Source organism: Mauremys mutica, chromosome 14 (genome assembly GCF_020497125.1).
Source record: "Mauremys mutica isolate MM-2020 ecotype Southern chromosome 14, ASM2049712v1, whole genome shotgun sequence".
Classification (NCBI taxonomy): Eukaryota; Metazoa; Chordata; order Testudines; family Geoemydidae; genus Mauremys; species Mauremys mutica.
Window position 1 is genome coordinate 2,856,555 of NC_059085.1, and position 23,049 is coordinate 2,879,603.

The 23,049-nt window shown below is 59.3% G+C and overlaps 1 protein-coding gene across 1 annotated transcript in view; it reads left to right on the forward strand.

Moving 5' to 3' along the window:
* Positions 1 to 22,225, forward strand: part of BCAR1 (BCAR1 scaffold protein, Cas family member) — a 40,315-nt gene extending 18,090 nt beyond the window's left edge. Inside the window, exons 3-7 of the mRNA XM_044987208.1 lie at positions 13,457 to 13,618; positions 14,418 to 14,531; positions 15,076 to 16,203; positions 18,561 to 18,650; positions 20,790 to 22,225. Coding sequence (XP_044843143.1) covers positions 13,457 to 13,618; positions 14,418 to 14,531; positions 15,076 to 16,203; positions 18,561 to 18,650; positions 20,790 to 21,305 — 2,010 coding nt within the window. The 3' untranslated portion in view covers positions 21,306 to 22,225. The remainder of the gene's footprint in view (positions 1 to 13,456; positions 13,619 to 14,417; positions 14,532 to 15,075; positions 16,204 to 18,560; positions 18,651 to 20,789) is intronic.
* The last annotated feature ends 824 nt before the right edge of the window (positions 22,226 to 23,049 follow it).

The window sequence follows — 23,049 nt, forward strand, 5'->3', positions numbered from 1 at the left end:
AGATGGTTGCAAGGCTGACCAGCCTCTCCTGTGTCATTGTGGAGCGTAGATGTGTTTTTATTAACTTTGGCTTGGAGAATATGCGTTCTCCACTGGCAACTGTTGCAGGAAGTGTCAGAAGTATGTGCAGAGCAACAAAAGCATTTGGAAAGATCTTTTTTGTGCACATATATTCCAGAACAGCCTTTGGAGTTGATCCTGCTGAAATGTATCTTGAAAGGGCTTTCAGTTATCACCTAAATCACTCACATCAATATCACACATGTCATCATGTGTCAACACTGTCTCTAGTGCCCAGCATTGCTGGTGTAGGTCATCTTCAGGTATAGTGAGGAGTTTTGGAATATCCTACAACATCCCAAATATGCTGCTGTGTTCCTTGAGCTGCATGAAATGTTCTTCAATGACTGTATTGCACAATCTAGCACCTGGTTAAAGAATTCAACTTTGAATTGTTGTTTGAGGTCTTTTAAGGGATTATCCCATGCCTCGTAATCAAATGTTGTCTTCTTCAGTGACTCTTGTATTCTTGAATGGGTGGGAAAATAGCTTCAGTGTGAATTTCCTCTGCCAACTTCTGTGCGCTCTTCAGAACATTTTGAAATCCCTCATCTGACCGTTAAGACTGTAGGTATCACTTTGCTTTGTCCAGTTGTTCCATTGCTCCAGATATATCAAGGTCTCTTGCTTACAACATTTATTTCAAACAGTGTGTCATGCCACAACACTAAGCCACACAGAAATTTGAAGTTATGTATGTTTCTGGTGATTCATCATAGAATCATAGAATATCAGGGTCGGAAGGGACCTCAGGAGGACCAATCCCCAACTAAATCAGCCCAGCCAGGGCTTTGTCAAGTCTGACCTTAAAAACCTCTAAGGAAGGAGAATCCACCACCTCCCTAGTTAATCCATTCCAGTGCTTCACCACCCTCGTAATGAAAAAGTTTTTCCTAATATCTAACCTAAACCTCCGCTGGACTCTTTCCAATTTTTCCACATCCTTCTTGTAGTGTGGGGCCCAAAACTGGACACACTACTCCAGATGAGGCCTCACCAGTGTCGAATAGAGGGGAATGATCACATCCCTCAATCTGCTGGAAATGCCCCTACTTATACAGCCCAAAATGCCGTTAGCCTTCTTGGCAACAAGGGCACACTGTTGACTCATATCCAGCTTCTCGTCCACTGTAACCCCTAGGTTCTTTTCTGCAGAACTGCTGCCTAGCCATTCGGTCCCTAGTCTGTAGCAGTGCATGGGATTCTTCCATCCTAAGTGCAGGACTCTGCACTTGTCCTTGTTGAACCTCATCAGATTTCTTTTGGCCCAGTCCTCTAATTTGTCTAAGTCCCTGTGTGTCCTATCCCTACCCTCCAGCGTATCTACCATTCCTCCGAGTTTAGTGTCATCTGCAAACTTGCTGAGGGTGCAATCTATGCCATCCTCCAGATCATTAATGAAGATACTGAACAAAACCAGCCCCAGGACTGATTCTTGGCACTCCGCTTGATACTGGCTGTCAACTAAACATGGAGCCATTTAACACTACCCATTGAGCCCGACAATCTAGCCAGCTTTCCATTCCCTCTGCCACTGTTTTCCCACAAACGGTTCCTGTCATAGGATTAGCCTCCATAATGGCAACTATGGCATCATCTATCTTCCCAATTTGATGTTTGATAGGCTTTATCACCTCCACTCGACTTTCCCATCGTGTCGCACTCAGTGGTTTCAATGTCAGAGAGGATGTTCTCAGATGTTGCTTCAAAATTTCCCATCGATGAGTTGATGCAGAGAAAAATACATAAATGCATTGAATTACATTAAAAGATTCAGCAGCCTCACTAGAAGCTGATGCTGCATCACTGACCACCAAGTTCAATGAATGAGAACTGCATGGGACAAAACAAAGCTTGAGGGTGTAACTCTCGGATCCGTGTCTGGACTCCTCTGTTCTGTTCTTTCCTCTCATGTTGGCACCATTATCATAGCCCTGACCTCTCATGTCAGCTATCACAATTCCTGTATCTTCCAGCTTTTTAAGAAGCACATTTGTCACACCAGCTCCTGTAGTATCATCAATGTCAATAAATTCTAGAAAATGCTCTCTGATAGTCACCATTGCAGGGATGTTTTCACTAGGTTCTTTTGTTGTTACAAAACGCACCATTAAAGTCATTTGTTCCGAATGCTGATGTCAGGTGTGCAGTCCAGAATAACAGAGTAATATCTTGCTGACTTCAGATCTGTCACAATCTTCTGTTTGACTTTTGCTGCCAGTTACTGTATGATCTCATTTTGAATTGTTTTTCCAAGGTAGTGATGTGTAGACATTTCTTGAGTGGTGACTCTTCTTAGATGCTCCTGGAGTACAGCTTCAAACTCAGCCATCAGCTCCACAATTTTAACGAAGTTTCCATTGTTTGGCACATACAGCTGATCTGCAGTGTCATGCAGTGCTAGGTTTTGGGTAGCAAGCATTCTCACAATGACAATGAGCCTTTTCAGAACATTTTGCCAGTAAAGAGACTCTGGTGCAATCTTCTCTTGATGCTGATCATCTGTGGTAGCTTTTAACCTTAGTCTCATCTCAAGTTCTTTCCCCCTATGGAATGCTCTCTGGTGGTTTGCTGCCTTCTCATGGCATGCCAGATTTCTAGCCAGATTTTTCCAGTCCTTTGTTCCTGTAGAACCCAATGTGGCTGAAACATTAGACTGGAAGAGTTTGCAACAAAAACAGTATGTAGCATTCTGGGTTTTTGAGTACATAAGCCATGGCCTCTCCACCTTGTCACCATTGGGGATTTCACACCAGGAATGTGTTGGATGGAAACGTCTATTTTCATTGTCTTTGGGGAACATGAAGTTTTTCACTTGCTGTGGCCCATGCGGTACAAGGAAGTCCCTCAGGCTACTGCTCAAGTGGGTCCACAGTCCTGGATCATCTAGACTTAAGGAACTAAACTCAGCAGCAGCCATTTCTTGCACCTCCACCACACTCTTCTCTGATCTACACTTTTCTTCAAGAATGTGCATGGTTACTGTCATGGGCCCGGCACAGCAGCTGGCGGCGATACTTCCGGGGTACCACCAGCTGCCTCCTGATCCCCCCTGATTCCATTTTCCCTGGGGAAGCCCATTCTCGGTACAGGAACCCCTTCTCCCACAGGAACCTTTTCTGGCAACCTCCCCCCATGGTCTGTACCACACTGAGGTAGGCCAGGTCCCTTATCTTTCGCAAGGAGGGATCTTTCTGCAACTCGGCCTGGAACTCAGCAGCTGGGACAGGGATGGGGACCTGCTCTCTCTCACCGGCTGGGGCTGAAGCCGCAGCCTCCTTGAGCTGTGTCTCTGGGTGTTCCCTCCCTACCAGGGTAGGGTCCTGCTCCTCGGGCAAGGTACCCTTCCCGAGGTCAGGGCACAGTGTCCCCTGCAGGCTTGGGCTACGGGTCATGACCAGGGCCCCCTGGGGGTTGCTTGGCCAGTTCTCCATGTCCCCCCCATTAACACCTCAGTGGGTAAATGGGGGTGCACCCACACTTCCTTGGGGCCCTCCTTGTCCCCCCATTTCAAGTGTACCCTTGCCATGAGCACCTTGAATGGGGTCCCGCCCAGCCCCGTCAGGGTCAGATAGGTGTTGGGCATCACCTGCTCTGGAGCTACCACCTCGGACCGGGCCAGCGTCACCTCAGCACCCGTGTCCCAGTATCCATAGACTTTCCTCCCATCCACCTCCAGGGGAACAAGGCACTCGCTCCGCAGGGAGAGCCCTGCGCCCACCCTCTAAACAGAAAATCTGATGTCCAGAGCATCCAGCTCTGCAGCTTGGGGCCTTCCTCCCTCCTGAACAGTTGATAAGCTGCCAGCTCCCCTTGCCTGGGAAGCCTGCCCCTCGTCCAGCTGGGCCTTTACTCAGTTAATCCTCTGTGGGTCCAGTCTGCTCGGTCTGTACCTGAGCCTGGGGCACTGGGTCCGTATGTGGCCTCTTTGGCTACAGTAATAGCAACCCATGTCCCATTGGTCCCTTCGAGCTGGTCGGTTGGCCCTGATGCCGGATGTTCCCCTTGGGGGGGGGTTCTCCACGTTTTCATTATGGGAGGTCCCAGGATCACTCCCTCTCTGCATCGCGGTGGGCCTGTTCCTTTGGGACTCCTCCCTGCCACCCCCTGACCGGCTCTTCACAAACTCATCAGCCAGCCGCCCTGCATGTCGCGGGTTCTCTGGCTTTTGGTCCCTTAACCACAGCCTCAGGTCGGATGGGCACCGCTCATACAGTTGCTCCAGTACCAGCAGTTTAACCACGTCCCCCTTCGTCTGGGCCTCATCTGCCCACTTGCTGGCGTATCCCTCCATGCGGACAGGTCGTTGCAGATATGAGACCTCAGGGGTTTTATACTGACTCCAGAACCTCTCCCGGTACATCTCAGGAGTCAGCCCAAACTCGCGCAGCAGGGCCTTCTTGAATAGTTCGTAGTTCCCTTTCTCCTCCTCTCCCAGCTGGTGGTACAATGCCACGGCTTTGGGGTCCAGTAAGGGGGTGAGAACCCGGAGCCTGTCCGCAGGATCTACCTGGTGCAGCTCGCAGGCCGTCTCAAAGGCAACCAGGAAGTCATCCATGTCCTCCCCCTCCTTACGCGGGGCCAGGATGCACTTATCAAAGCTCTGCGCAGTCCTGGGCGCCCCCCCACTCACCGCAGCCGGGGGCTCACTGCTCCTCAGCCTCGCCAGTTCCAGCTCATGCTGACGCTGTGTCTCTTCCTGCTGCCTCTGTCTCTCTTTCTCCTCCAGCTCCCGCTGCCTTTTTCTCTCTTCGTGCTGCCTCTGTTTCTCACGATCCTCCATCTCTCTCATTTTTAGCTCTCTCTCTCCCATTTTAGCTGCTTCCACTCCACAGATGCTGAGTGTCGCCGGGGGGATCCCCTGCTGGCCGGGGGTGTCAGGGTGACCTCGGTATTCGCTGGGCTCCTCCCCGCCCTTCCCCTAGGCATAGGAAGAAGAGGTCTTGGGAAGTCCTCAGCAGCCGGCTGACCACTCCCAGCGGGGACAGACATTGGTGCCTGCACTGCATCTGCCAGGCTGCTTCCCTCGGAGACAGGGATCAGTTCATTCGAGCAATCTCCCTCCTCTAGCTGGGCAATCAGCTGGTCTTTGGTGAGCCTCCCACTGCGCAGCCCCCTCTGCTAGCACAGCTCCACCAGGTCGCTCTTAAGCCGCTTGGCATACATCTTCCTGCTGGCCACTCGCAGGCCTGGGTGCTCGCCGCTCCCCACAGTTTCCAGGGAGATCCCTAGTGTGTCAGCCCTTCTTGAGGTCACCTCTTCTCTGCCAGGGTCAAGTGGCAGACTCCTCCGCCCCTGTGACCGCTCGCTGCAATCCCCCGGGGGACCCTGTTACTGCAAAGTCCTTCTCTCTGGTCACACACTCCCAGGGGTAACAGGAAACCATCTCTCTCTGAATCTTCAGCACACCTGGTCCCCCTCAGTCCCCCTTCGTTTTACTGCTCCCCAGTCACTTACTGCAGGAAGCGCCGTCCACGGGGTGCAGTAGATCCCACATTTGCCGCCAGTTGTCATGGAGTCCCCGGGCGATGCTCTGGAACTGCTCGCCGCAAAGCCAGTCAGGACTTTGGGGAGCCTCCTCTCCCTTGGAGCAGACTGTCTGCAGGGCAAGAAGCTCACACGGCTTCACCTCCTGGGTCTCTCCTTGGAGCATTCAGCATCCTCTGGCCCTCCGTGTGCTTCCCACAGCGAGTCCGCCCAGGCGGGGTCCTGGGGAAGCCACCGGGTCCTGTACCCCCACTTCGCAGTCAGACGTGACTCTCAGCCAGCCAGTATCACAGAGGTTTATTCAATTACATGAACACGGTCTAAAACAGAGCTTGTAAGTACCGCAAACTGGACCCCTCGGCCGGGTCCATTCTGGGGGGCAGTGAGCCAGACCCCAACATCTGCACTTCACTCCTCGTCCCCTGCCAGCTCCAGACTGCAAACCCCCTCCAGCCCCTCCTTTCTTGCCTTTGTCTCTTTCCCCGGCTAGGAGGCCACCTCATCTCTTTGTCTCCAACACCTTCAGTTGGCACCTTGCAGGGGAGGAGGGTCCCAGGCCATCAGTTGCTAGGAGACAGAGGGTCAGGCATTTAGGTGCACTGGCCCTTTGCTCTGCTAGATACTTAAGAACTGCATAGGGGACACTGAGGCACCAGCACAGTATTCAGAGAAAACATTAAGAACATTCCTAGTTCGTCACAGTTACATCCATTTGAGATGGAGATATGTATGCTGCTTTAGCTGCCAGGTCACCTGCACTCTGACTAACTGGAAGATCAGGATAGCTCAGTGGTTTGAGCATTGGCCTGCTAAACCCAGTATTGTGAGTTCAATCCTTGAGGGGGCCATACTGGGGTAAAAATCCGTCTGGGGATTGGTCCTGCTTTGAGCAGGGGGTTGGACTAGATACCTCCTGAGGTCCCTTCCAACCCTAATAAACTTATTAGTTGATCAGGCATCTCCTCACCACTCACATTCTCACTGAGGCTAGAAGGCTCAGCGTGAACATTTGTGTCTGTGTATCTCAGGAGAGCTCCTTCCTGCTTAGACAGAAAAGCTTCCTTTGCTTTCTTGCTTTTTCTGAATGTTGCCCCAGGGGGGCGTTTTCTTCTTTCTCTCATGACTGCTGTTCTGTACCAGCTAGAGTGACTCTCAACACTCGAAGGGGACGAATAAGCAGGCTGGTAGCAGGGCCTGAGTGAGGGAAGATACTAGCATCTTAAGGGCCTAACTGGCTCCTACTACTTCAGTTGTCTGTCTGTTCTCCTCAAGTTGGTTCAGGGAAGCAGCAGGAAACAGGAAGCTCCCCGAGAAGCTGGTGGGAATCAGTCCAGGCTCCTGGGGGTGCTAGAGAGGTACATAAGAGGCTCCTCCTCCTCTCTCTCCCTGCAGCTCCAGCTCCTTTCTGTTATTCCCTCTCACCTTTTCTGTTATGTTTCTTGTGCCCTCCTTCCTCCAGCACAGCACTCCACCATCTCTGTGCATCTCGAGCAGAGAGAATACATATGCACCAGCAGCAGACACAATTTTCGACACTCTGGGTCCTAGTGGTGGCCCCACCACAGTCTGGCACCTCAGTTTGCCTCATGGTAAGGCCAGTCCTGCTTGGGGGTACATCTCCACCCTACGGGGCACTGTCCCTGGACAGACACACCGTGGTGCAGGGACCTGGCGGTGCCCTCTGGCGGTTAGAGCTGGGGACGAGGAGTGCGGCGTGGCATGGCTGGGTTAACGGAGCACCGGGCTGTGCTGGATCCCAGCACCGGGCCATGATGAGTGCGGGGCCGTGCTCTGATGCCGCCTGACTTTGTTAGACCCACTAATGAGCTGGACAGGGACATGTGTGCCCCCGCCCAGCCCCTCTCCCCGTTGCACACCAGCACCCACCAGGGAGCACCTCTTTGCCTAGTGTTATCATTTACCACAGGATGCCCAGCAGCTGGGCAGGCCTCAGACGCTGCTGGCAGGGGTTGGCACACCTGGGCACAGGAGCCCTGACAGTGTTTCCTTGGGCTGTTTTCCAGGCTGTCTTCCTGCCCAGCGCCCCCTGGGAGTGCAGCCGGGGGGCTGGCTCCAGGTCTCTTTAGAAGTGGGGTGGGCAGCATGGCAGCTCTGGGGAGAGAGATCACCACCTGGGCATGCAGCACTCTCCCCGGCTGCAGAGCAGGGGGCCTGCTGGTCCCTTGTGGGTCTCCTGTGGCCCGTGCTATGAGGCTGGGGGGACAGGACAGGCACTGGAAAGCTCCAGGAGGCAGAGGGTCCAGACCAAGCCGCTGGGCCTGATGTTGCAGCTGCCAAGGCTGAGCATGGGGTGCTGCTGCTTGGCCTGTGGCCAACTGAGCCCACAGGCCGGAGTCCGTTAGCTTCTCCGCCTGCTCCCAGCCGCTGGCTTCAGCAGGCAAGCGCCAGCTGTAGCAGGAGCCGGAGGGTCCTCTTCCCCCAGCTCACACCACAGTGTGGGGTATGGTGGGGAGCTGGCATAAGGCCTGGCTGTGCTCGGTGGCTCCACCTGGCTGGACCACAGCCAGCACTGGGCAGAAAGGTGGGGGGCTGTTGGAGTGAGGGGCACTGTCACCCACCCGCCCCATTGGAGATTCTCAGTCTCCGATCCCTGCCCTGGGGGGGAGGGGGGAAGACCCCTCTGCACTGCCTGGCTCAAGGGCCTGCCCGGCCCCCAGGTACGTTAGAGCAGACTCAGGGCTGTTCCAGCTTGGGCTCTGCCAGCCCCTCCTTTCTGGCCTTTCTCTTTCCCGGGCCAGGAGGTCACCTGATCTCTGTTCACCTTTAGCTATTCCCTTGCAGGGGGAAGGGCCCAGCCATTTGTTGCCAGGACAGTGTGTCGGCCATTTCTACACACTGGAGACTTAAGAAATGCACAGGGGACACTGGCACCCACACAGTATTCAGAGGAAACATTAACAGTCCCACTTCATCACACCCTCCCCTGGAGTGAGGGGCCAGGGCCCTTAGCTGGAGTGGCTAGCCGGCCCCCACCCCTGCCCCGCAGGGCAGCCCACGCGTGGTAGCACCCACCCAGGCTGGCCTGGGGCTCTCTGCTGGTGCTGCGGGGTTCAGCACGCAGGGCAGGGCCGTGTAATGCTCTAGGGCAATGCCCTAGAGCAGCAAAACCCACCAGTCCCGCGGGGCCAGGGCAGCTAAGAAGAGCAGCCTGGCTGGGCCTTTACAGGGGCCAGGGAGCAAAACCACAGGCTGGCAACTGGTGCCCTCCGTGGCCCTGCACCCAGGGGTTTGTCTTGCAGGGGAAGCAGCTGTGGGGGGTGGGGGGAATTCCCCAGTATAATCTGGGACCAGAGGCTGCTGCTCCCAGATCTGTTAAGCCTTGAATTTCTGGGGTCAGCTCTCACCTGAGTGCATATGTTACATCTGCTGGTTGGGATGGAGGGGCAGCTGCGGCTGGGAAGCCTTGGCTAGAATGGCAGCAGGCTATGGGTCAGGATTGAGGGGCAGCAGCAGAGCTGTGGGTGGGACCTTGCCTAGATACCTGCCCCTCCCCCCCACCGTGCAAGGTCTGTGCACAGACATGCATGCCCCATGAACCCCCCCGTCCCCCTGCCGCTCAGGGGAACCCCAGCTAACTCCTGCCCAGCCTCAGGGGCTGCTCTGAGCCCCAGGCACTAACAGATCCCGTCGGTCCCGCCAGTGGATGGGGGAGTCGAGGGAAAGCAGGGTGGAGTCTGCTAGCTCTGTGCCTCCCAGGGGAGGGGTCCCAGCCAGTGTGTTTACAATGCTACAAACTGTCTCTGCTGTGAGAGAGCTAGTGGCACCCCCCACACACACACCCAGGGCTGCGATGGAGCCCGACACCCATCTCACTGGCTGTGCTGGTGCACCCATAAGCCACACGCAGACAGATGGCCGCCCGCAGACGTGCCCACACCCTGAAGCAGGCAGGCACGTGTAGACAGACACACGTATGCACAGGCAGGCACACACGTTCAGATGCATGCACGCACCCAGACACACAGACAGATGGCCACGGACATGCCCACGCCCAGAAGCAGGCAGGCACGCACAGATGTGCCGACAGACACACGTACGCACAGACGGGCACACATGCAGACGCATGCATGCACCCAGATGCAGACAGATGGCTGCGGATGTGCCCATGCCCAGAAGCAGGCAGGCACAGATGTGCCGACAGACACACGTACGCACAGACGGGCACACATGCAGACGCATGCATGCACCCAGATGCAGACAGATGGCTGTGGACGTGCCCATGCCCAGAAGCAGGCAAGCAGGCATGCAGATGCGCATAGCAGGGCACACGGGAGGTGAGCTGGGAACGCTTGCTGCTACAGGGATGCTGACCCCAGGACCAAAGGCTCGAGTGCAGGGGCACACTGGGCATAACCCTCCTCCCCCCAGCCTGGGGCAGACTTCCCTGGGGTTGGCCAGGGAGCCAGCCTGGCCCATGCTTCCCAGAGCAGGTGCACCAAGGCAGTAGCTACTGTGCCAGGTGCCAGCGTGGGCTGATCGTCCATGGCAAAGCTCCCTGGGATGGGGGCAGCTCTGGGGCAGAGGCTGGCTCTGGCGCCAGGCCAACAGCCCCTGCCGGAATGGCCCTGGCAGCACCCTTGGCACAGGCACCAGGGAGGAGACATGACCCATCTCTGGGTGTGGCTCAGGGAGAGTCCTGGCTCCACCTGGCACTCCAGTCATGCACGCTGGGAGCAGGGCAGTTCTGCCGCCCTGGTAAGGCCATGAAGGCGAGGGCAATGGGGATAAAATACAGCCCAGTTTTACAGCAGGTCGATTGCCCTGCAGCTCTAACGGGATGCCAGTGAGGCATCAGACAGCACCCGGGGGGGGGGGGGCGGCTGTTAGTCACACTGGAGGAGCTGGGGATGAATTGGGGAACAGAACGGTGAGTAAGGAGCGAATATCCCTAATGACCGGGGCAGGCTCTGAGTCGCTACAGAGAATTCTTGCCCGGCTGTCTGGGTTTTGCCCACATGCTCAGGGTCTGACTGATCACTGTATTTGGGTGGGGAAGGAATTTTCCCCTGGGTCAGGTTGACAGAGAATCGGCAGGGTCACTTGCTGGGTTGAGTAAATGGTGGATTCTCTGTAACTTGACGTCTTTAAATCAAGATTTGAGGATGTCAGTGACTCAGCCAGAGGTCAGGGGTCTGTTACAGGAGTAAACAGGTGTGGTTCTGTGGCCTGTGATGTGCATGTCAGACTAGATGGCCCTTCTGGCTTTAAAATTGGTGAGGAGCAAAGCGTGCTGTCAGCGCTGGGATTACACCGGGCACCCTTCGACCTGCAAGCCGGCCCAGGGGTGCTGCAGGGCTCGCTCCCCACGGCCCAGGCCCTAGAAACAGGGCTGCAGTCCCTCAGCCCAAACTGGCTGTGGCCAGCATGCAGCAATGCAGGGCAAGGGGTGCAGACAGCAGGCAGCTCCAGGCCTGGTGCCCCAGGCACGAGGAGCCACTCCAGGGCATTGCCTGCCCAGCACGGGATCAGGCACTCGGCTGTGCAAACACCGACCCATTGCTATTCCAGCCCCAGGCCCAGCTCTGCTGCTGCCCCTCTACCCACAGGTTAATGTTCTTGTCACTTGGGCCCTGCGGTGCCCAACACCAACTCCCATGGGTGGGCTAGAGGGGAGTGTGGGGCCTAGGCCAGTTTTACGCCCTGCGTGGCTGGTAGAATGCTGGCAGCACCTGCCTCAGTGGTGTGTGCAGGGGATGGCAGCCCTGGCTGGTCCTTTGCCTTTCAGCCACTGCCCCTTTGCCAGCTGCTGGCTGCTCCTGCCTGGGGCTTGGCTACGCCCACTGAGCTGCACTCCCTGTGGCAGGGGAGCACCTAGCTCTCTTCAGTGGAGTTTTCCTCACAGCCCCTGGCAGGCTGGGCAGGGCTAGTTGCCACTCAGCAGTAGGGGAAACTGAGGCACATCTCCAGGGGCATCAGGGCATGTCTATGGTCAATTTGGGGTTTGAACCTGGGTCTGCCAAGTCTCAGTTTTCAGCCTAATCACTGGGCTCTCCTTCCTTCTCCGGCAGCCCTCTCCTCACAAGCTGGGCTGGGCCTGGGCATGTCAACTACGTGCTCTCAAATGCATAGCCCCATCTCTCCTCCCCCGCACGTACCCCTTCCCCCACACAGCCCCATTTCCCCCAACACACACACCCCTCCTCCCACATGCAGCCCCCTTCTCTGCCTACTGCCCACCCAGGGAGGCTCCCCGAGGAGCTGACTCCCATCTTCCATACATTATCCCATTCCATGGGGAGTGTCACAGCCCCACCCTAGCTCCAGCTGGCTCTGATCAGCAGCAGCTCAATGCTCAGACCCCACTGGCATGTAAATGTGGACCAAGTGCGGACCCCCTCGTAGAGCCAGCTGGCCCAAGCTGTGTGGCATAGCTGGGTTCACCCAGACCCCCAATGCCTTCCTCCAGGCCCTCGGCTGGTGCATTCCTCGCCATGCCGCAGGGGACATGAGCCTGTGTGTGCCCAGCCATGGAGAGCCACACAGACAGTGTAAGGGAGTGGACTAACCCCTGCGGCGCCTCCTGCTGGTCATCCATGGGAATTAGCTCTTCCAGTGTCCTGGAGCGCCCCCTGCAGGCTGGTGATCCACCTTACTGCGGGCCCCCAAGTCCCTCCCAGGACCCCAGTGCCCCTTTCTCTGGGTTGCTGCCCCCCTGGCAGTACCCCCACACTCTGAGTCTCCCCTCCCCACCCACTAACCTCACCTCACCTCAGTGCAAGGCTACTGCCAGTCACCCTCTACCCCCCCTCCCTGGGGCAGACTGCAGTGTCAGCCGCTCATCACAGGCAAGGGGGGGTTGGACCTGCTGCCTCTCTCTATAGCGGGGCTGCCCTCTGGCCCTCAGCCGGGGGTTTCCTAGGCCGGAGCTCCCCAGCTCCCCTGCTCCACTCCTGGTGCCCTGCTCAGCTCCCTGCAGCCAGGCCCTTCTCTCTACCAGCAGAGAGAGAGTCCTGAGCTTCTGCCTGCCCTGGCCGCCTTATAAGGCCCCCTTAGGCTGGCTGGGGCATGGCCCCAGCTGCAGCCACTTCCCCCCATCAGCCAGGGCCTTGCTCCCTTCCCCAGCCCTCTGCAGGGCTTTTGCAGCCCCTTCCGGGCCCCACTCCAGACGGGCATGGAGCCCTTTGCTCTCACGCCCTGCTCTCCTCCCTCCGGCTCGGGGGCTGGGGTGCATAGCGGGAGACGCTGGACTGGCTCTGCCTTGGGCTGACAGTGAGTCCCTCCCATGGCCTCCAGGGAGGCTGGGCTTGCGGCCATGGCCCTCGGGCCGCCTGGCTTCAGCGTGGTCTCTCTGTCCCCCAGGCCATGCCCCCCCAAACAGGGCGGTGCTCCTCCCTTTGCCAGCCAGGCACGTGAGCTCTTGGGGAGGGGCTCTCCCACCAGCCCTGGGCTGCCAACTGGGGCCCTGGCCACTCATGTGAGGCCAGTGAGGCCAGCTGCTACTTGCCATGTGCCCAACTGCATTGGAGGAGTGCTGCCCCCCAGCCCCAGCTCCCACCCGCTATCGGCACAGCCAGGGAGCTCGGCTGCAGGCTCTGGCAGTGCTGCGAGGGGGAGCAGGGTGGGGAGGCAGAGCTGGCTGCAGAACACCAGTGTGAACAGGCACCACCCAGCGCTCAGGGGGAGGTGCCCATCAGTCTGTAGCTGGGATGGAGCACTGACTCCGGGCACTGCCTCCCCGTTCAGTTCCTAGGCAGGAACTGCTGAAACCCCCAACAATGTCTCTTCTCTGCTCCCCACAACTGCCACCCACTCATACTGGGGGAGACTCTGCTCCCCCCCGGGCCGTGGGGCCTGTGCCACGTGGCAGCACTCTGCTGCCCCCCCGGGCCGTGGGGCACCTGTATCACATGGCAGCGCCCTGCTCACCTACCCCTGTGCTCTCTTCCAGGTGGTGGTGCCCACCCGCGTGGGGCAGGTCTACGTCTACGACTCACCCAAAGGCGAGCAGGATGAGTACGACATCCCACGGCACCTCCTCGCCTCTGGGCCCCAGGAGATCTACGACGTGCCCCCCGTCCGCGGTGTGCTTGCCAGCCAGTATAGCCAGGAGGTGAGGCCCTGCGCCAGCAGGTGGGCGGGCTGAGAGGCCTGGCATGGCTAGCTAGCTGCCCCTCCCCCTCCCTCATCTTATAGGTGCTGTCCTGTCCACCTGGGCCTGGGGGCAGAGCTTCTTCAGGGGTACTCTGGATCTTGTCTCCTTGCTTGTCTAGCAGCGGGTGATGTGCAGGACAGGGGCTCTCTCCTCCAGTGCGAGAACAAGGGATGCCCAATGATGCTGAAAAGAGGGCAGATTCCAGTATGATTAGCCTGTGGAACTCCCTACCACTTGAAGTGTCCAGGGGAGGGAAGAAGGGATAGCTCAGTGGTTTGAGCATTGGCCTGCTAAACCCAGGGTTGTGAGTTCAATCCTTGAGGGGACCATTTAGGGAACTGGGGTAAAAATCTGTCTGGGGATTGGTCCAGCTTTGAGCAGGGGGTTGGACTAGATACCTCCTGAGGTTCCTTCCAACCCTGAGATTCTATGACCTAGACTGTAGCAAGCTTCAAAGAGATTCATGGTTAGTGCTAGCAAAGGCAGAAGGGATACTAACCAATTAGGCTCAACTGGAGGCCATCTGTAGGATGAGAGTGATGTGGGGGACAGATGACCCCCCCCATACCCCATCTCTCTATTGTGGGGTTCACGCACCTTCCTTCCTGGCCACTGTTAGCCAAGCTCCTGGGCTCAGGGCGGTGGGGCTGAGCCATCCAGCCGTCCCAGTGTCCCTAGGGATCAACATGGCTACAGGCAAAGTGCCTGGGCATCCACTAGCCGCAAGAACCAATGCCATTGCTCGCTGCGCTCGCAGGTCTACGACACCCCCCCAATGGCAGTGAAGGGCCCCACCAGCCGGGAGCCCGGCCAGGAGATCTACGACGTGCCGCCCAGCGTGGAGAAGGCCCTGCACCAGGCTCCCCAAACTGTGAGTGGTGCGGGAGGGGGGCATGGGAATTCCTTTGCCTGCCCCAGGGCTGGGATCCAAGCCTGTGCTCCCTGGCATGCCCCAGCACTAAGCCTTGCCTGGTTCTGCAGCACAGTGGCACCATGCCAGGCCCCATGGCAAGGTGCAGCACAGGATTTCCTCCAGCCGAGCTCCCAGGTGGGGTCAGCGCAGCATTGGCAAGCTCAGACGGTGCCACCGGCAAGCAGGGGTGGGCGCCAGGGGTTGCTAGAGCAAGGGGCTCAGCAGGAACTGGCAGCAGGGACTGGAGGACAGGTCCCAGGCCCCCCAGCCTCCAAGAAGCTCCAGGTGGGCCCCACAACCATCAGCAGCTTCAAAGCCACCAGACTTTGAAAAATAATAAATATTGGTCAGTTTTCTGACCCCTCGGGGCTCTCCCACAGCGTCTGCTCTGACATGAAGAAGGGGCACGGGTGGTAGGAAGGGTGCAGGCAGGGCCGGGCATTGTATGCAGGAAGGGGCGCAGGCAGGGCTGGGCACTCACAGCTGCTGTCCCCCTATGCAGGTGTATGACGTCCCCCCATCTGTGAGCAAGGACGTCCCAGACGGCCCCTCCCGAGAGGAAACCTATGATGTGCCCCCCGCCTTTGCCAAGTCAAAGGCGCTGGAGCTGCCCCGGCACCCGGCGGAGCTGGCCCTGCCCGAGGACGTGTACGATGTGCCACCGGCGGCAGGGAAGGGCGCCCCTGAAGCCCCCTTCCCGCAGGAGATCTATGACGTGCTGCCCGGCCTGCGAAAGCCGGCGGGGCCCGCGCAGGACGTGTACGATGTGCCCCGGGAGCTGCACGCTGGCAGCCTGGACAGCGAGGCCGAGTACATCTATGACGTGCCGCCGCAGGTGGACCGGGAGGCCAGGGCGGGTGATGCCAAGCGCCTCTCAGCCTCCAGCACGGGCAGCACCCGCAGCAACATCTCCAGCTCCTCGCTGGATGTGGGGCCAGTCAAGGATGCACCCAAGGAGCTGGGCCTGGACCTGGACGCGGCCATGGAACTATTGGCCCGGCTGCAGCACCACATCAGCGGTTCCGTCTCCTACCTCATGTCCTTCATCAGCACCGGCTGGCGCAGCCCGGAGCAGCTGGAGCTCCACGCGCCCAGCCTCCGGGCGGCGGCCGAGGGCATCAAGGGGGCACTGCGGGACCTGCTGGAGTTCGCCCGCGGGGCCGTGGGAAATGCGGCCCAGGCCTCCGACCGCGCCCTGCATGTCAAGCTCAGCAAGCAGCTGCAGAAGATGGAGGACGTGTACCAGGCCCTGCTGCGGCACAGCCAGGTGCTGGATGACTGTGGTTGGGCCCCTGGTGCCCTGGCAGCCGGCAAGCCGGGCGGCACCGACGACCTGGACCGCCTGGTGATGTACTCACGGGGCATCCCCGACGACACCAAGCAGCTGGCGTCCTTCCTGCACGGCAACGCCTCCCTGCTCTTCAGACGGGATAAGCCGCCGGCGGATGGCCCGGACGCCAGTCTGCTCCTTGCCAGCCACCCCCTTCCGGCGCCCACCGACAAGGCCAGCAGCATCCAGTCGCGGCCCCTGCCCTCCCCACCCAAGTTCCTGGCGCAGGACTCGCCCGACGGGCCATACGAGAACAGCGAGAGCGGCTGGATGGAAGACTACGACTACGTGCACCTGCAGGTGGGCAGCGGGGAGGAAGAGAGGAGGCGGAGGGGGCATCCCAGGGTAGGGCGGGGGCTGGGCTTGCTCTGGAGGGGGGCACATCTCACTGGGGGCACCTCAGCCCCCCCCAACTGAGACAGGCCTCCCCCTCACACGAGGCCTCTCTCTTCCTCCTGCTTCTCCCTCCAGCATTGCCCCCACTGGCCCCTGCCCCAGGCACAGAGCTGGTGCCCCCGGACAGGGTGTGTTGAAATGTGCCTGGGCCTCACGCGCTCGATGCCCCTGCATCCAGCCCCAGCAGGGAAGCAATAGGTCCAGCTGGGACTGACTCCTGGGAAGGCCATGGGGGTAGGGACTGGTGCCTGCTGCTTGCCATCCACCCAGCACCTTTGCTTCCTTTGCTGGCACACTGCCCTGGCCAGGGGGTTCCCACTTGCCAAGCCAGGTGGGGGGCAGCAGGTGCTGGGGTGAGCCTGGGATGGGCAGGTTTCCTAAGGCCAGGATGCTGCGCACCGTGATGGAGGTAAGGTTCCTTGCCCCTTTTTGACAGCCCAGAGGCCCATGCTTGTTGGGCTCCCTCCCACTATTTGGGGGGCTGAAGGGGTCCTTGGGGAACCTCTCCATGTGCCCCATAACCAGCCCTGGGCACCTCCCAGGTGCCCATGCACTGGCTGCGCTTCCTCTGCAGTAGGTTCTCCCAGGGAGCAAGCCCAGGGGGCTGTATGGACGCAGCCTCTGCCTGGTGCTAGCCAGTTACGTGGGGGGTGAACCTGCCTCCCTCCCACCTGGCCGGGTCCCCTGCTGAGCATCTGCCCTTGGCCAGGCCATGGGGCTGGGCACCCAGCCAGCCTGTGCGGTTTGACGAGCTCGGCGTGTGGCATCTGGGACCCATCTCAGCCAGCCTAGGCAGGAGTCCAGCTATCTGATCACCGCCACCAGCCTGCAGCGCCACTGCCTGGCCTTCTGCAGCACTGCACCCTGGCTGCAGCACTAAAGCCGGCTGGGTGTGTACTGAGAGGGCAGGGTGTGCTGGTCCCACCTAAGGGGTGGGGCACTGCATGCTGGAGCTGCAGTGGGGCGGCTGCCTCTCGGGTTCCTCACAGCGGGTGGCTGCAATCCGCCTCCTCTTGGGAGCCCTCGTGGCAGGCAGGCTGGGAATCGTTTCAGGGGACAAGGCAAAGGTGCCATGTTTATTATGATGATAATTTGATCTATAACCACTAGCTAATACCTAATACTTATACACACACACACGCACATCCAATGTTCTGCAACTGCTGGATAGTTACCAGTCCTAAACGTAGCTTGAGTTCATGATTTGATTTTGCAGCTTGGGATAGCGCTTGTGGTGGCTAACTGGCCAGGAAAGCCGGGCATGAGGAAGGGCTGGGTCTCTGTTGGGCGTGCACTGATGCCCTCCCATGTTGGCAGCAGAACGTTACCCAAAGTCTTCCATCTCACCCATCTTTTTTATAGGCTTTTAGTCTGAATCCAGAGTCTATAGGTCTTGCTGTGTCACGCTGCTTCTGGAGTCGGTGTGATTGATCACCCGTCAATTGCAGACGTGACTTTCAGCCTCGGACCTGGCTTTGATCTTCCTTCAATTGCACCTTTCTTCTTTTTTTTTTTTTTTTAGGGTGGACTTACTTTGTTAGGGCTCTTGTCTGCATTTTCAGCCGTTGGTGACTGGTGACGGGCTGGGCTGGAGGTTGATTCCATCATCCATCCATACCTCATTCACACATCTAAACTAAACTAATCAGATTACATTAGGGTTTTGCAAAATGAAGGTTGCAGCTGGCTTTTACAAAATGGAGTGAGCATTTTAAAATGGAGCTTGAGTTACAATATGGCCAAGTATAATGAATGGCAAACGTGAGCAGAAGTTACAATGTTGAAAGTGCAAGTTTCAGTGATTTAAGCACAATTGGATTGAAAGTGAAATTTACAAGGGCAGCTGGCTGAACAGCTATGGCTCTTAACAAGCATCTTCATTGTCAGTTAGCCAGTTATTGGGGTAACCGGTTTTATGAATGAATGTTGTTTCATTCATAAAACTTTAGTTATGAACAATTTCACAACCCCCCAGGGGTGAGTGGCTGGCAGCTGGAAAGCCAGCCCCTGCCCGTTCTGGAGGAGAGGGGCTAAGAACGCGCTAAGAGCTGTCTCCCAGGGCGAGGGCTCCCCAGGCTGGGAGGGGGTGACTGTGCTAGGCCAGCCCCATTCATCGCTGTGCTCCGTGCCGGAGAGAGGGCGTCCCGGATCTCTGCCCTGGTGTGGGATGGACTCCCACCAGGGGAACCCCCCAGTGGGCTGTGATGAAGGGACCTTCCCCCCCATGGCCATGACTCACCCTCTGGCCTCCCGTCTTCCAGGGCAAGGAGGAGTTTGAGAAAACCCAGAAGGAGCTGCTGGAAAGAGGCAACATCATGCGGCAGGGCAAGGGGCAGCTGGAGCAGCAGCAGGTACTGGGGCCCAGCACTCTGGGGGGGGCTCCCACCCCCACAGCACTCTGCCAGGAGCTTAGGGAGCACAGGCAGGGGCTTAGCTAGTGATGGGGGGAGTCTGGGAAGCGCCCTTTGCTGGAGGTGGCTCTCCCCAAGCAGGGCCCAGCTGTCTGCCCAGGCCCCTCCTGTCCCGACATGCACGGTGCAGCCTCCGTGTCAGGCAGAGCCACACCCTCGTGAATCCGCCCCAGCTCGCTCTGTCTCCCGAAGGAGATCCTCCGGCTTTGGGGGAGTCCTCCTGAAGGCAAGAGGGGCCTGAGGCTGCCCAGCTCCAGGGGCTGGGTAATACCCATCGTAAACAGTAACGGGATCCAGCCCTGGGGAGCCAAGGATGCTGTCGAGCCGAGTCCAGAGTCCAGTGCACACAGCAGGTCCCCGCTCCGCTCCCTTGACTTGCTGGGGGCAGCACAGACATTCGGGAGGCAGGTTTAACCATTCTGCAATTGGAATTAATGCTGTGGACAATGCGGGAGGCAGATCAGACTCCGGCTCCCTCCCCCGTGGCCAGGCCAGGCCCCGCAGGGCCCCCAGGGACAGACTCCGGCTCCCTCCCCGTGGCCAGGCCAGGCCCCGCAGGGCCCCCAGGGACAGACTCCGGCTCCCTCCCCGTGGCCAGGCCAGGCCCCGCAGGGCCCCCAGGGACAGACTCCGGCTCCCTCCCCGTGGCCAGGCCAGGCCCCGCAGGGCCACCAGGGACAGACTCCGGCTCCCTCCCCCGTGGCCAGGCCAGGCCCCGCAGGGCCCCCAGGGACAGACTCCGGCTCCCTCCCCGTGGCCAGGCCAGGCCCCGCAGGGCCCCCAGGGACAGACTCCGGCTCCCTCCCCGTGGCCAGGCCAGGCCCCGCAGGGCCCCCAGGGACAGCCTCCCCGTGGCCAGGCCAGGCCCCGCAGGGCCCCCAGGGACAGCCTCCCCGTGGCCAGGCCAGGCCCCGCAGGGCCCCCAGGGACAGCCTCCCCGTGGCCAGGCCAGGCCCCGCAGGGCCCCCAGGGACAGACTCCGGCTCCCTCCCCGTGGCCAGGCCAGGCCCCGCAGGGCCCCCAGGGACAGACTCCGGCTCCCTCCCCGTGGCCAGGCCAGGCCCCGCAGGGCCCCCAGGGACAGCCTCCCCGTGGCCAGGCCAGGCCCCGCAGGGCCCCCAGGGACAGCCTCCCCGTGGCCAGGCCAGGCCCCGCAGGGCCCCCAGGGACAGCCTCCCCGTGGCCAGGCCAGGCCCCGCAGGGCCCCCAGGGACAGCCTCCCCGTGGCCAGGCCAGGCCCCGCAGGGCCCCCAGGGACAGCCTCCCCGTGGCCAGGCCAGGCCCCGCAGGGCCCCCAGGGACAGACTCCGGCTCCCTCCCCGTGGCCAGGCCAGGCCCCGCAGGGCCCCCAGGGACAGACTCCGGCTCCCTCCCCGTGGCCAGGCCAGGCCCGCAGGGCCCCCAGGGACAGACTCCGGCTCCCTCCCCGTGGCCAGGCCAGGCCCCGCAGGGCCCCCAGGGACAGACTCCGGCTCCCTCCCCGTGGCCAGGCCAGGCCCCGCAGGGCCCCCAGGGACAGACTCCGGCTCCCTCCCCGTGGCCAGGCCAGGCCCCGCAGGGCCCCCAGGGACAGACTCCGGCTCCCTCCCCGTGGCCAGGCCAGGCCCCGCAGGGCCCCCAGGGACAGACTCCGGCTCCCTCCCCGTGGCCAGGCCAGGCCCCGCAGGGCCCCCAGGGACAGCCTCCCCGTGGCCACGCTTTCATCTGAGCCTCGCTGCTCCCCTTTCCCTCGCTGCCTAGGGCTGGGGCTCTGAACACGCTTGCAGTGGGGTGTCTGTCTGTGCCCCAGTTGGCAAGTAGAGCCAGGCCTGGGCATGCTGACCCCACTGCCATCAGCCAGGATGGACCTGGGGCCTTTGGCACTAACAGATTTTCAAGAACCAAGGGAGTCAGCGCCTAATCCCCTTGGGCAGCACTGACAGTGCCAGGCTGTGGCACAGGCGCGCGGTATTGACTCCTCCGGCTGAGTCAGTAGCTGTTGCGGGAGCTAGCCACGGGAGGGTGAGGGCAGGAGCCCTTTGTTGTGCTTGGCTAGGCCTGGCCACGCCCTGCCCCTAACGTGCTGTCCGTCTCCCCCAGCTGAAGCAGTTTGAGCGGCTGGAGCAGGAGGTCACGCGCCCCATCGACAACGACCTCTCCAGCTGGACGCCGCCGCAGCACTACGCCCAGGTGCGGGGCAGCAGCGCCCTGTGCCCCTCCGACCGCCAGCTGCTGCTCTTCTACCTGGAGCAGTGTGAGGCCAACCTCACCACGCTCACCAATGCCGTGGACGCCTTCTTTACCGCCATGGGCACCAACCAGCCACCCAAGATCTTCGTGGCCCACAGCAAGTTCGTCATCCTCAGCGCCCACAAGCTGGTGTTCATCGGCGACACCCTGTCGCGCCAGGCCCGGGCGCAGGACGTGCGCCACAAGGTCACCCACTACAGCAACCTGCTGTGCGACATGCTCAAGGAGATCGTGGTGACCACCAAGGCCGCCGCCCTCCACTACCCATCCCCCTCCGCTGCCAAGGACATGGTGGAGCGGGTCAAAGACCTGGCCAGCAGCACACAGCAGTTCAGGATGGTGCTGGGGCAGCTGGCGGCCATGTGACGGCCTCGCCAGCACACACCGCGCTGGGAGCTACTCGGAGAGATCAGTCTACTATTAACGACTGCAGCAGAGCACGAGACGAGTGTAAATGGGCTTGTAAATATTTAAAGAGACTCCCATGGGGGGGTAGGGGCGGGGCACAGAACAAGCGTCAGCACTGGGCTCCTCTTCGCTCCTCCCCCTTTCCCCCCAAGAACGAGGTAGTTTTAGGCCACGCTGGCGATTCGCTAAGGGTGCTTTGAGGTGAAAGGCTGGAGAGCCAGGACAGAGGCTGTGGCCTCGGAAAGAAGAGGTGGCCCCAGGCCCCGCGTAACGAAGCTACAGCGGCAAATTATTGTTGTCGGTGATGGATTCAGAGCGCTTTAGGCCAATGGGCGATATTTAAAAACAGAACTAGAATTTGAATCAGAGCAATGCAATTATAGCGGGCGGGAGCAATTGAAGTGAAGTCCAGCAGTGTCAGCCGACAGTTAGGGGCGAGTGTGATTTCCATTGACTTTGGGGCCTGATCTAATTAACGAGTTCTCTCGCTGCTAATTGACAGCCGTTTAATTGTGCAGAACGAATCAATCCAATGGTATCGGGGTGGAGATGAAAAGGAAACTGACAGAGTTCAATGGGGGAAAGTACAGTCAAACTGTAAGCTGGAGGAGTGTCTGTGTGTCCATTGCCTGGCCTGACAGACAGCCCCCGGGGCCGGCAGGATGGACGCAGGGAGCTGTGCCTCACTGGGGCATGTCACGGTTGGGTTTTGCTAAGATCGGCTGTAGCAGAAATGCGAAACGAAATTGGTGCCTTGAAATGTGCGGGTTCCCGGAGCTCTGGAGTACCTCACGGCCTGTATGGATACTCGTTGATATGGAGCCTGCTGGCATGGCAGCATAAAGGTTTGCCTAGAACCCCTCTGGCTTGTGGTTGTGTTTTGGGGGTGGGGGGCTGGTGTGTGAGCATTGCCCGGAATGCAGAGGAGATGGGATCCCACGTTCCCATGGCAGATGGAGATGTGAGAACTCATCTCCCAGTGGGAGCTCCTAAGGCATAGGCTGGAGTCAGAAAGCCCCCAACTATCTGGCTGATAAGGCTGTTATCTCAGTGCCCTCTGTGGACCCTCGGTGCTCACCAGCTAAGCAATGTGGGGCTGGGTCACTATGAATGGGTCCCTGGGGGTTGCCCATCCCGTGAAGTCCGTACCGAGCCCATACCCCAGCCAGCAGGTGCTGTACTGCTGGGTCAGCTCTCATGAAATGCAACACAGAGGATCTGACTAAGGGGCCACTGAAGCTCCTGTTTCACCCAATAAGAGATGGGTGCATTCCACTCGCCTCTAGGATCAGCCCACTGAGGTGTGGCTGGTAAACAGCTGCCAGGTTCCACCCCAGAGGTGGCTGCATGTTGCTAGCAGGGAAGCAGATTGCTGCATAGAGCTTGCCACGGGTTTTGTGGCACTATGGGGATGAAAGTTATTGTTCTCCATCCCTAACTCCTATGCCCACAGCACTCGGCTTGGGCATCTCATTGAGGTTTGCCCAGCTCCCAGCACTCTCCTCAGCTGGGTTCTTTCCTGCCCATGGTTAATCAGGATGTAGGCCCTGATCCCCTTAGCCCATACAGTGTCACTCTGGCCTATGGGGGCGCTCCGTGGGCACAGGATTGGCATGCTGCTGCTGCCTGATGGGGAACTGAGTGCAGCCTGCTTGTTCATGGTGCTCAGCTGAGGAAAATGAGGGTGAGCAGGAAACTCAGC